This window comes from Nomascus leucogenys, chromosome 3 (assembly GCF_006542625.1).
Source record: "Nomascus leucogenys isolate Asia chromosome 3, Asia_NLE_v1, whole genome shotgun sequence".
In the NCBI taxonomy this organism is placed as follows: Eukaryota; Metazoa; Chordata; class Mammalia; order Primates; family Hylobatidae; genus Nomascus; species Nomascus leucogenys.
Genome location: NC_044383.1, coordinates 41240584 through 41254542, shown reverse-complemented (window position 1 = coordinate 41254542; position 13959 = coordinate 41240584). Strand labels below are relative to the sequence as shown.

General features: G+C 39.9%; 1 protein-coding gene across 1 annotated transcript in view; it reads left to right on the top strand.

The window, feature by feature from the left end:
- Positions 1 to 11524, top strand: part of MARCHF5 (membrane associated ring-CH-type finger 5) — a 63538-nt gene extending 52014 nt beyond the window's left edge. The window contains exons 4-6 of the mRNA XM_003255221.4: positions 6940 to 7123; positions 7265 to 7431; positions 8672 to 11524. Of these exons, the coding sequence (XP_003255269.1) occupies positions 6940 to 7123; positions 7265 to 7431; positions 8672 to 8788 (468 nt within the window). The 3' untranslated portion in view covers positions 8789 to 11524. The remainder of the gene's footprint in view (positions 1 to 6939; positions 7124 to 7264; positions 7432 to 8671) is intronic.
- Positions 11525 to 13959: the final 2435 nt, after the last annotated feature.

Sequence of the window (13959 nt, the reverse complement as noted above, 5' to 3'; positions counted from 1 at the left end):
CCCAGCTTAACATCTCCATTAGTAGTCTTCAAGAGCAGCATCTAGATTGGTTAAGTGTTTCCTAAGTAACTCTGTAGTAGTGAACACACTTAGGTTTATAGATGATATAATTTGCTTTTCTTTAATATAAATTAGAATTTACATGAACAAAAAAGGAATGCATGGAATTTTACCTAATATTCCAGGAACTGCATATGTATCTATGCCAGGGTCAAACCTTTATGGCTTGCTCCATTAATGGTCATGGTGAGACAGAGTATTATGAGACTTCCTTATAAAATGATGATGACATCCCAAAAATATGGATACAGTTACTGAAATGAATCACAAACAGTGAAATATCATTTGACATGAGTGTAGTGAATAAAGTTTGAGAACCACTGACTTGAACTTTAGCCTGATTTGATACGCAGGGTCCTCTGTAATCGTACTTCATTCTGCTTTAAGGCCTGTTGGGCTGTGTCCTCCAACCCATCCTTATGTTGTGTAGTTTTTTACTTCCGTTCTTTGGCTTATGTCACCTTCCCAACCTAATACCTGCCCTTCTAGTCTTCTGTGTACTTATCCAAATCTAAACCCTCCTTCCAGGCTTAGCTAGCTTTCCTCCATAGAACTTACAGGCAACTCCTGCCTGCTGTGATTCCTTCTTCCTCCACATTCATGACATTTTTATTCTTCAAATGGCAGCTAGTCATGCCCTGATGAAGTGACATTTCTTATATAGATTATCTGTTTAACTTTTCTTGTTTTTAGGCCTTATTTTTCCTGTTAGGAGGTAATTTCCTTGAAAGCAGAGTCCATTTTATGCTTCTGTATTCCGTGTTACAGCATCTACATAGAAACTAACACATTAAAGGGTTTCATAAATCTTTGTGGTTTTGTTTTTTTGTTTTTTTTTGTTTGAGACGGAGTTTCGCTCTTGTTGCCCAGGCTGGAGTGCAGTGGCGTGATCTCAGCTCACCGCAACCTCCGCCTTCTGGGTTCAAGCGATTCTCCTGCCTCAGCCTCCTGAGTAGCTGGGATTACAGGCATGTGCCACCACACCCAGCTAATTTTGTCTTTTTAGTAGAGATGGGGTTTCACCATATTGGTCAGGCTGGTCTGGAACTCCTGACCTTAGATGATCTGCCTGCCTCTGCCTCCCAAAGTGCTCGGATTACAGGTGTGAGCCACTGTGCCCAGCAGTCTTTATGTTTTTTATGTGACCAGTTCAAATAATGAGTATTAGTACATCACCTGAGGAGGGAGGATCAGGATGATTTACTAAGACCGAGAAAGACATAGAAACTTAGAGCAGATTATATGTTATTTAATGTACAAATACATTATATAGATATATATTTTTTGCAAATGAGATTGAGTGATTTTCTTAAGACTTTATTGACCATAAGAAGTGAGATGGCTCTTTTTTAAGAAAGGCTTTTAGGTTGGCACAATGTTAAAAGAATTTTGATAATTAATGGGGCACTTGTTAAAGTGGCACTTGTTAAAACACAAATAAATTGAAAACTCTGATCCCCAGCATCAAGGGATATAGTCCAAGACAAGATGTTCATAAATGAAACCACTGGAGAACAGTTACAGGTTAAATAAATGTGATAAGAGGGCAGAAGACTATATAAACAATATTTTAATTTAGTAAAAGTGAAAGATCATTTGATTTGAAATTATGAGAAAAGTCTTGAGCTAACCCTTAAAGGAAATAATTTGAATTGGTAGAATGAAATAAGCAAGGAAGCAAAAACTATAGTACACATATATTATGTGTTACCATTTAGAAATAACCTTCACATGTACTGTCTCACTTGAAAAGTTTGTTTTTTTTTTTAGCCCAGAAATGAAACTAGCTATGACAGTAGGTAGGTAGTGTTGTGTGATTTAAGAGTATTGGGAAGATAACTTTTACCTTCCTGAGCACATATGATAGAGAATGTGCCCCTCTACACCATCAGTAGTATTTAGGGTTTGCCTTTTAACACTTGATTATTTTTCTCTGGTTCCTTAACAACCCTGCAGTACAAGTAAACCAAATTAAAGAATCAGATCACTGTTATTTTCCCGTTTATTTTCTTTCCTTCTCCATGGACCTGTCATAGAATCAATACTTTTTAGTTGTGGGGAACTTGAATAGGACCTTCCTCTTGCATTTTTATTGAAAAGACAACACAATTATTTTTTTTTCCTGGCACCGGATTGAACACCTAGCACTGATGCATTTAACCCTTGCAACAATTTTATGACATAGATTATTATTATAAATTATTCCTAGTTTACTGGTTTGGAGAGTTTACATGTCCAGTGCCACACAGCAGAGAAAAAGCATTAGGACTCCTGTCCCTTGGCTCCTTAAGTGAAGCCTGGTCCCAGAGGCAGCTGGAACATTTTATCCTGGAACAGTGGAACCTTAATATTTAGCCTAGTTCCCATTTTTGCCTCTAGTGCAAAGACAGCCCCCATTAGCATTGCCCATTCTTAATTACAGTACTTACTTATCCTTAATTCTGAGTTTAAAAAAAAAAAAAACCCTGTTATTTCATCACTGTTTCATCTTCTTCTTAGGATTCTGGCCAGGTGCTGTAGCTCATGCCTGTAATCCCAGCACTTTGGGAAGCTGAGGCAGGCAGACCCCTTGAGGCCAGGAGTTGGAGACCAGCCTGGCCAATGTGATGAAACCCCATCTCTACCAAAAATACAAAGAAAAAATTAGGCATAGTGGCTGTATTCCCAGCTACTCCGGATGCTGAGGCGTGAGAATCGCTTGAACCTGGGAGGCAGAGGTTGTAGTGAGCCAAGATTGCACTCCAGCCTGGGCGACAGAGCAAGACTCTGTCTCTAATTAATTAATTAATGTAGGATTCTAATAGTACTTTAAAAGCTCAGACCTTAATTAAAACTCTTAGCCTTTCAGCAGCAATGAACTGCAGGCCTACCTAGATATGAAGATCTAGCTTTTAGCCCTTCTGCAGGAAAAAAAAAACAAAAAATTATTTTTCTCTAAACCTGCAATTCTATAGGTCTTCTGTTTTTCTTTCTTTTTTTTTTTTTTGAGACAGAGTCTCACTCTGTTACCCAGGCTGGAATGCAGTGGCGCAGTCACAGCTCACTGCATCCTCAAACTCCCTGGGCTCAGGTGATCCTCCCACCTCAGCCTCCTGCGCAGCTGGTAATTTTTGTATTTTTTATAGAGACAGGGTTTCACCATGTTGCCCAGGCCAGTCTCAAACTCCTAGACTCAAGCTACCCACCTACCTCAGCCTCCCAAAGTGCTTGGATTACAGGCGTGAGCCACTGTGCCCAGCCAGGCCTTTATTTTATACATAGATAACAAATTCTTAGACATTCTATATAATTCCTGGATCTTACCCCAAAATTGAAGTCTTAAAAATAATGTTTTTAAATCTTGGGACAAGAAAGCGGAATGTATGTGATTACACACAGGTTCACTGACTTTGTATTCGCCAAAATTAAATCAGGCCCATTGCTTAATCACCTTTCATTTATTGCCCCTGAGTATGACTATTTTAGCAGGTGGTGTGCTGCAGGTGTTATACTACCTTATTTCTTCACAGTATATATATTTGCACACTTGTTTGGTTTGATTTTCCCTCACTTTCAAAAGACATCTGTTTAACCTGCCATTTTAGCCCCAGCACAAAATCATTATTCAGTTGAATGAATGAATGCATGTGTGAATGATGAGCCTCATCCCACTTCTAACTTGCTTGAGCATGGGGCATCTCTCTTCACTTCAGTTGTAACAAGTGAAATACTGGGCCTTTGCTCACTCTTTGCCCTATTTCCTTCTTTTTTTTTTTTTGAGATGGAGTTTCACTCTTGTTGCTCAGGCTGGTGCAATCTCAGCTCGCTGCAACCTCCACCTGTTGGGTTCAAGCAATTCTCCTTCTTCAGCCTCCCGAGTAGTTGGGATTACAGATGACCACCACCACGCCTGCCTTGTATTTTTAATAGAAACGGGATTTCACCATGTTGGCCAGGCTGGTCTCAAACTCCTGACCTCAGGTGATCCACCTGCCTCAGCCTCCCAAAGTGCTGGGATTACAACTGTGAGTCACAGTGCCCAACCCCTACTTCCTTTTTGTTTCCTTATTCTTGAACACCTTATAAGGTTTTTGCTGCTACCCATGAGAAACAAACTTCCTCTTGCTCACTCTAGTCTATACCTGAATATTCACTCTCCTTTATATTTCTACACCCAAAAAAAGGACACATAACCCAACAAAGGATTTTCTTCAAATATTCTGAATGTATTTGCTAACACTTTGAGAATATTTAATCATATTTAGTTATAATGTTAGAGTGATCATTGTATTGAAATTTTTAGTAATATAAAAATAGAATTTCCTAGCCGGACATGGTGGCACTCATCTGTAGTTCTAGCTACTCAGAAGGGTGAGGTGGGAAGATTGCTTGAGCCCAGGAGTACAAAGCCAACCTGGGAAACGTAGCAAGACCCTGTCTTTTTTTTCTTTAAAGGAATTTCCTGGCCAGGCGCGGTGGGTCACGCCTATAATCCCAGCACTTTGGGGGGCCAAGGTAGGCAGATCACCTGAGGTCAGGAGTTCGAGACCAACCTGGCTAATGTGGTGAAACCCCATTTCTACTAAAAATACAAAAAAGTAGCCAGGTGTGGTGGCACGTGCCTGTAATCCCATCTACTTGGGAGGTTGAGGCAGAAGAATAGCTTGAACTCAGGAGGTGGAGGTTGCAGTGAGCCAAGATCGTGCCAAGACTGAAACTCTGTCTCAGATAGATAGATAGACTCTGTCTCAGATAGATAGATAGATAGATAGATAGATAGATAGATAGATAGATAGATAGGAAGGAAGGAAAAGAAAAGAAATTTCCTCGGCCGGGCTCGGTGGCTCACACTTGTAATCCCAGCACTTTGGGAGGCCGAGGCGGGCGGATCACGAGGTCAGGAGATCGAGACCACGGTGAAACCCCGTCTCTACTAAAAATACAAAAAAATTAGCCGGGCGTGGTGGCGGGCGCCTGTAGTCCCAGCTACTCGGAGAGGCTGAGGCAGGAGAATGGCGTGAACCCGGGAGGCGGAGCTTGCAGTGAGCCGAGATCGCGCCACTGCACTCTAGCCTGGGCGACAGAGCGAGACTGTCTCAAAAAAAAAAAAAGAAATTTCCTGGAAAATCATTATAGGTAAAACAGTCATGGCCAGCTAACTTTTGCTACCATTATGGAATTGGGGTTTATGAAATATCATAAACCAGACCATTTCACTTTAGGGCAACTCAAAAGGATCACCTTCCACATGCAAGATAGGAAGTTGTTAAGTTCTACCTGGAGACACAGAAGAATATCAAATTCGATGACATTATTGACTATTAGGAAGAGGCTAGCCTCCTGCCCTTTAATATTACATCTTAGTTAGATAAATTAACCAAGTAGAAATCCGGACTATATCCATAGCTCAAATTTGGTCCTCTCCACACACTTTCATAAAACATTTTTGGGGCCGGGCGCAGTGGCTCACGCCTGTAAACCCAGCACTTTCAGAGGCCGAGGCGGGTGGATCACCTGAGGTCGGGAGTTCGAGATCAGCCTGACCAACATGGAGAAACCCCGTCTCCACTAAAAATACAAAAATTAGCTGGGCGTAGAGGTGCACACCTGTAATCCCAGCTACTCGAAAAGCTGAGGCAGGAGAATCGCTTGAACCTGGGAGGCAGAGGCTGCAGTGAGCCGAGATCGCACCATTTCACTCCAGCCTGGGCAACAAGAGCAAAAAACTCCGTCTCAAAAAACAACAAAAAAAATTTTTGGCCAGGCACGGTGGCTCATGCCTGTAATCCCAGCACTTTGGGAGGCCGAGGCAGGCGGATCACCGGAGGTCAGGAGTTCGAGACCAACCTGGCCAACATGGTGTAACCTCATCTCTACTAAAAATACAAAAATTAGCTGGGCATGGTGGCGTGCCCCTGTAATCCCAGCTACTCGGGACGCTAAGGCAGAAGAATCGCTTGAATCCAGGAGCCGGAGGTTGCAGTGAGCCAAGATCATACCACTGCACTCCAGCCTGGGCAACACAGCGAGACTCTGTCTCAAAAACAACAACAAAAAGAGGTAAATTTAAGGCCAAGATTGATGTGGAAGTGAAAAGCATTTTGGAGAGAGGGAAAAGGTAGAAATTCACAAATGCCAATTTTGTATTTCTTGCCTTCTGGGATCTACACCAATTTAGAAATAGCCCCAAGACTAGGATAGGGTAAGGAAAAGATTGTATTAGCTTCATTACCCCCATAGATAGGGTGCCCTAGAGTTCCTGAATTGGGAAAAATGCCTGGGATCTGTAACCAAAACTGGACCTCCTACTACAGTCCCTCAATTCTAGACCTTGGAAGTGCACTTAAGGAGGGTTAGGTCTGTAGGGTAGACGCTTAGCCAGCCAGAGACATCACACCCTGTCTTACACACCACTAAGTAAGGAGAAAGAGCCAAAGAGAAATGAGCTTTCAGGCCATCTCTTGAAGGCCAGTCCTACCTCTTGGCTGGCTATGCTTAATCTCCTAGAAGGAAGATCAGGAAAACAGTTGTTTTGCTGGAAGACAAATAGGACTTAGAATTATATCCCAGTTCCGTAGCCCAGTCTAACCACATCAAATAAAGGAATAGAAGCAACAATCAGAGGTCCTCGCCCCTCTATTGTAATGTAATCAATCTGGGTCAGCCATTTTAATTTTTATTCCTGTGTGGTATGAAATGGCTTGGGAACTTTGTTTTTCCCTTGAATGAGACATTTCTTATAAATAAATCAGGACTGATAGCTTTCCAGCTTATTTTTTAAACTTTTTATTTCTGTGTATTCTTTTGAAATTAAGCATTTTCTATTAAAAAAATAGAGCTTAACATGCAACACCTCATTTGAAAAAGAGGTAATTCTAACATATGCTATCTGTTTCACAGGTTGTAGGTCATAAAGAAGGTCTGGATGTTATGGAGAGAGCTGATCCTTTATTCCTTTTAATTGGACTTCCTACTATTCCTGTCATGCTGATATTAGGCAAGATGATTCGCTGGGAGGACTATGTGCTTAGACTGTGGCGCAAATACTCGAATAAACTACAAATTTTAAATAGTATATTTCCAGGTAAGGCACTGAACTATGGTTGTAAACTGCATACCAAATTGATCTTATAGAAGAACAATAACATGCTTTTTTAGCCATGTTTGAAGATAATCTAACTCTTCTGATTTATTAGCACTAACGCACTGCATTTTTTTCCTCTAGGGATAGGTTGTCCTGTTCCTCGAATTCCAGCTGAGGCTAATCCTTTAGCAGATCATGTCTCTGCTACTCGAATCTTGTGTGGAGCCCTTGTCTTTCCTACTATTGCGACAATAGTTGGTAAATTGATGTTCAGTAGTGTTAACTCTAATTTACAAAGGACAATCTTGGTAAGATGGCTTTAACATTACTTATATTACCTTGCAAAAGAGAATAAAGTGTATTTGTTTTTAAAAGGTGGGGAACTGTATAAATATTCAGTCTGTGGCTCCTATGCGTTAAGCCTCTATTTGAGCCTCAATAGCTTGAGTGGAAATAAAAAGAGGAGAAACCACTGCAGCAGTTCTGGCCTTTTGGAACTATGTTGTAGGTGCTTTCTCTCCTGGCATATGCATGAATCATCACACCTGTCCCTCTTGCCAGTGGGATTACAGTGCTTTACGATCAGACCACCTGGTTCAAATCCCATCACAGAAATTGTTGTGCTGTGAAATCTAAATCAAATGTCTGGACTTTTTGTTCCTGTAGTATGGTGATGGTAATAATCAGGATTATTGTGAGGATTGTATAAGTACTAGTATATACTAAGCACTCATGTTGTTTGCTATTATTGTTACTCCCACTTCTCCCCTCTGGTGGCATGTAACCTGCACGGACCTTGGGGGACTGAACAAAGGGGGCAAACGTGGGAATAAAAGACAAAGACAAGAGGGTATATTTGGAAGAAGGGGTCAGGGGGCACCTTGCCTCTAATGGACAAGGGCCCTGAGCTTTACACAGCCCTCTGTATTTATTAGGCAAAAAAATAGTGAGAAGCAGGGATGATTGTCGGGTAATTGTCAGTACAGTTGGCAGTTTGGTTCACAGCAGGCTTGCGAGACTGCATCCTTCGAACAGTAGGCGCTAGATTTCCCAGTAGATAACTTCAAGGAGCCCTGCGCTAGGGAGTGATGGCCCCCAGCAAATCATTTGGTGGCAGGCGCAGTGTGAGTTTGCTCACATCCTGCATTCATGATAAACAGTTTGCTGTTTGGTCATATAGCCTCCAGTGGAATGCTGAGTTGGTCACGATCCCTTTGGCCTTTCTTGCTCCCAACAGTGGCAGTCTGCACATAGTGCCCTAGCATTCTTCTTTGTATATCAGAGTATATGTAGAACTACATGGAAGAAAGACTAGTCAGAAAGGATAATGGAGAAGGTATCTCTGTCCTCTGTTACCTGTAGTAATAGCGTATAGTCTGTCTCTCTCCCTATCTCATCTCCTAGTAGAAAAAGAAAACTGTTTCATTTGCAGTCATCTGAATTAGTTTAGCATCAAAGCCTGTCTTTTGTGATCTAAATAAAATTATTTTTATTACTATGTTTCTCTAAATCTGCATTATAAAAAACTAATTTTCCTTTTTATTTTAGGGTGGAATTGCGTTTGTTGCCATAAAAGGAGCATTTAAAGTTTACTTCAAACAGCAGCAATATTTACGACAGGCACACCGCAAAATTCTGAATTATCCAGAACAAGAAGAAGCATAAAACTGACTTCTGGTTGTTCTGCAGTTCTCTCATCCTTATGAATCTGTTGTGTTGTTTTGATTCCATCATTAATGCACTTGTGGAGACTTGTGATAAGCTGCTGCTCCTATATTTTTTAAGAAATATAATAAAGCACTTAGGGCGGGGAAATCATCTCGGTAATCACGGAACCTAAGGATGTGATTTGTTTTCATTGTTTGTATGTACTACTTTTATGGCAGTCGTATGAACCATTATCTTAGCATGGTAAACCTGGGTTTTGTTTATATTTTCTCCAGACAGAAATGCAAAGATCAAACTGTGCAAATATTAAAAAAAAAGCACATGCTGTTTTATTCAAATGCCTCTTTTGTACATGTTCATGTTTAGTGTTTTCTCAGAATCAGCAACTCAATTAAGGTACTATGAGGATTTTTCTCACTGACATAATTTGATTACATACTAAATAAGAGGATATGTTAATATGAGGAAATGTAAATTAAATTAGTTATAAATAAATAACCAAAAATGTATGTAAACATTCAAATGATTATCTGAACAAATGAGATTTTGTGGTGTTTTCTTTAACCCATGTGATGTCCTCCAAAATGTGTAGGGTAAAAATTCACAGGGCTTCCAGATCACTTTTTCACTATTAAATTTTATTTTCATAATGTTGACATCTCATACTTCATGAAGTAATTTTGACTCATGCAGTCTTGATTTGTGTGTGTGTGTGTGTGTGTGTGTGTGTGTGTTTCAGTGTTTCATCAGGTCCTTCCATCTCTGGGAGTTTTTTTCAACCCATATTTCTAGAAATTACAGCTGCCAGTTTATAGTAGTTTGAGCAGAGGATGATTTGCAAAAATAAAGTTATTTTACTCTCCTCTTTCACTGATTCAGTTATTGAGATATTCGTTGATCACCTCCTATTTCCCAGGCACTGTGCTGAGTGCTGTAGGATATAGTGGTGAACAAGACAGACTTGGTCCAAGCTCATACAGAGTTGACAGTCTAGTTTCAGCACATAGAAAACCAGCAGTGAATAAACCAAGGTGAGGCCTTGAGCTCTTTGTTTTTATATTAATGAGGAGAAAAGTATGAAAACGAGAAGTCTTAAGTAAATATTGAGGTCATTGTTTTGGCTTAAGTTTATTATAGAAAACCAACACTAATGTTTTTAGATTTTAATTGTCGTATTGATGAGGCTAGCACCTTAATCACTGTTTAGTTTTGTATTCATTTTTAAAAGCAATTATTTAAGCCATTTTCAATAGATTGGCCATTTCAACGTTCAGCAACCTGAATGGTTATTTTTGTTAATTAAAATTAAATTTTTAAGAGATATTTTCAAAACCTTATTTATTTTCTTGTTCACAGTAATGCATGACAATAATAAATGTTTCCCCTTACTGATAAGTGGCCACTTTAGGAGTGTAGCAAATATAGATTGAGCTATGTTAGTTTGCAATAATATATGTTAACTTTAGTAATTAAAGACTGGTTTCTATAGTATGAATGTCTTAATTTTGAGTTATATGTTTATTTGAATGACTGTTAAACATTCAAATTTGTATTATTTGGAGATGAAGAGAAGATTTGACTAACAGTGAGCCTTATTAAGAACACTACTACAATTCCGAAGGGGAAGCATAACATCTATGATTATATATTTTAAAAACTTAGATTATAGGCTGTAATTATAAAATATATTGGCTTTTGTTTTCAATGTGAAAAGATACATTAAATGGACATATCTTGCAAAATTTTGTTATATAGAACAGTTTTTAGGCAGCCTTTACTAAAGTTATGCAAACACACAGTTCCCCATTTACTACTTTAATGCCCTTGACAGGGAGTAGCTGCTTGGGTTTATAGGTATTAGGGCTCATGAAGGCCGGGGAACAACTCTAATCTTTTTGGGGCAGGAGGGAGGGTTTTTTTAGGGTTGTGGGGAGGGAACTGCAAGTGCCTGAGGACCAGAGTGGCCTCTAGCCCTGCATTGAACACTTTTAAACCTAAAGAGCCTTATTATTATTAGCTCAAGAAATACCACACGCCAGTCTTTCCAGGAAGGTGACCTGCCTGACCATGAAGCAACAAAAGAGCATAGGCAGACTTAAAGTTGGATAGACCTGGGTTCAAATCATAGTTCAGCTTTCAATAACTGTATGTATGATTTTGGCTAAAGGATTTGACTTTCTCTCAACTGCAGTTTTCTTAATCTTTGAAATGCAAGTAATGTTTATCTCAGAAGACTATTTCTAGGATTAACTGAGAGTTTAAAGGAACAGCAGCACTTCGGCTCAAAATCGCCCCTACAGAGCAGTAGTTGTTTCTTAATTGCTAAGTAATGTTTGCACTCTAGGAAAAGTAAATGAAGAGGTAAAGGCATTAGGGGACAAATGAAAGAGATGATGTAGATTTTTCGGATGGGTGGGTATATTTTATTTTCCAGTTTATTTTCATATTTCTTTACCGTGTTATTTCTAGAAACTTTAATGTTTTAAACCTCTTTTATAAAATTCAATGATGACTAATAGAATTCTATTCAAAAGTTAACTTATCTCCAAAGTGGCTGAAAATATTGTTTACCATTACATGATTATGAAATGACTGTGAAGAACATAAACTTAGTGACTTAATTAGTCACTGCCTTGCTAACTTTGCTGTAATTTTTTTTAAATGTCTTGTTTTTAATATAGCAAACTATCTCAATACTGGCTGGATTAGGTTAAATAAAGAATTTTTATGTTCTCTAGGTGTACTTTGTTAAATCTCAAAACATTCTGTACATAATTTTTTTTAATCACAGTTATCGAGATACTCGTTTTTATAAGTAAAAGTAATCTGAATTTAAAAAAAAAAACTATGGAAGAATTTGTCCTAATTTTGTAAACAGGCTAGCCTATATTCTAAGTATGTTCTAATGACTAAACTATATCCCCACTCACCCACCCTCAAAGCCTCTTGCACTGAGTATAATTAAGCAACTAGACAAGATCTGTGGGTGGTCTCATGCCATGATGTCTTAAAGTGTATTCGAGTGAGTTGGGAACACAAACTGCTTCTGATATATTAAGAACTTAAATTTCTGAAGTAGAAGATGAGAATCCTCTAGAATGAGTTAAAGGTCTTTTCCTTGCATCCCTTGGGGATTATATTGGTTCTAAGTCATTTCATTACCCCATCTGAGAGACAGATGCTAAGAGGAGAAAGGGCATAGAATTGAACAGTCCTGGATGCATGTGCTAGCTGACACGTGATTAGCTGTAGGGCAAGTTACTTTACCTCTCAAATCTTCAATTTCCTCATCAGTAAAATGAAGATTATAAAGTCCATCTTCTGGGTTATTGTGAGGATTGAGGTAACATTCTAGGACAGTTTGATACTTAAGGAAACTAAATCTCAATTTAAGTGCATAGTAGAGGTTTTGCCTACAGCCTTTTTTGGTCCACTGGAGTCAAGGTTGATATTTATGTGCTACTTGCCACCCAACATGCCCATTAGAAATGGTAAGAGTGGGCCGGGCGCGGTGGCTCACGCCTGTAATCCCAGCACTTTGGGAGGCCGAGGCGGGTGGATCACGAGGTCAGGAGATCAAGACCATCTTGGCTAACACGGTGAAACCCCGTCTCTACTAAAAAAATACAAAAAATTAGCCGGGCGCGGTGGCAGGCCTGTAGTCCCAGCTACTTGGGAGGCTGAGGCAGTAGAATGGCGTCAACCCGGGAGGCGGAGCTTGCAGTGAGCCGAGATCGTGCCACTGCAGTCCGACCTGGACGAAAGAGCGAGACTCCGTCTCAAAAAAAAAAAAAAAAATGGTAAGAGTGATGGAATGTCTTGTTTAATTGCCTTCCTGAAGCAAGGGTCCTGAGCAAGGAGAATAAAGGAGGGGTTTGCGTCTGAATACCCGCAGAAGCCTTATGGACAAGCAACAGAGGCTAGACCAGCATTCTGGTCAATCCCGAGTGAATTTAAGCATTTTTCTGAAAACAGCCAGGCCAGGGTTACCGCATGCCAACAACATAACTCAAGTAGATATTTGTTGACCTATGTATGTGGCTAGAAACTGTGCTTAGTCCTGGGGTTTTAAATAGTGAATAAGCCTGCTTTGAGATACTTAGAGTCCTAAACTGCATAACAGATCTTAGTATGATGTTACTGTCATAAGAACATAAGATCCATAAGGTGAAAATGTTTTTTGTTTAGTTTACTTTTGTTTAATACACTCCCCACACTAGAACAGCACCTGCACACGGTAGGAGCATGATTGAACATTTTATGAATTTGGGAAAACACTCCTTTTTAAGATCAAAACATTTATCTTGATCCTAGTTCTTTTGGTCTCCTGAGTTTCTAAAAATTTAAATATAGTTAACCTCTTTTTGCCACTTTTTTTTTTTTTTTTTTTTTTTTTTTTTTTTTTTTTTTTTTTTTGCAAGAAAGCAACTTTGAAAAGGCATAAAACTGCCTATAATCTCAGCACTTCAGCAGGCCGAGGCAGGAGGATGACTGGAGCCCAGGAGTTCAAGACCAACCTGGGCAACATTATGAGACCCTGTCCCTATGAAAAAAAAAAGCTGAGTGTGGTGGCATATACACCTGCGGTCCTAGCTACTTAAGAGAGAGGCAAGGAGAATAGCTTGAGCTCAGGAGGTAGAGGCTGCAGTGAACCATGATCACATCACTCCACTCCAGCCTCAGTGACAAAACAAGTTCATGTCTTGAAAAGATGGCCAGGTGTGGTGGTTCACACCTGTAATCCCAGCACTTTGGGAGGCCGAGGCGGGTGGATCACAAGGTCAGGAGTTTGAGACCAGCCTGACCAACATGGTGAAACCCCATCTGTACTAAAAATACAAAAATTAGCTGGGCATGGTGGTGAGTGCCTGTAATCTGAGCTACTTGGGAGGCTGAGGCAGGAGAATTGCTTGAATCCGGGAGGCAGAGGTTGCAGTGAGCCAAGATGGCACCACTGTACTCCAGCCCGGGAACAGAGTGAGACCCCGTCCCAAAAAAAAAAAAAAAGATATAAAACCACTTTAAGTCAGGTAATTATGAAGGGTACAACACTAATCAGCAAGACTACCTAAGAAGGAACAGCATTGACCTAACCCCTTCAGAATGTTAGTTTCTCACCTTTAACACCTGGAATCAGCATAAACAGCAAATGAGTACCTGTGCACTAG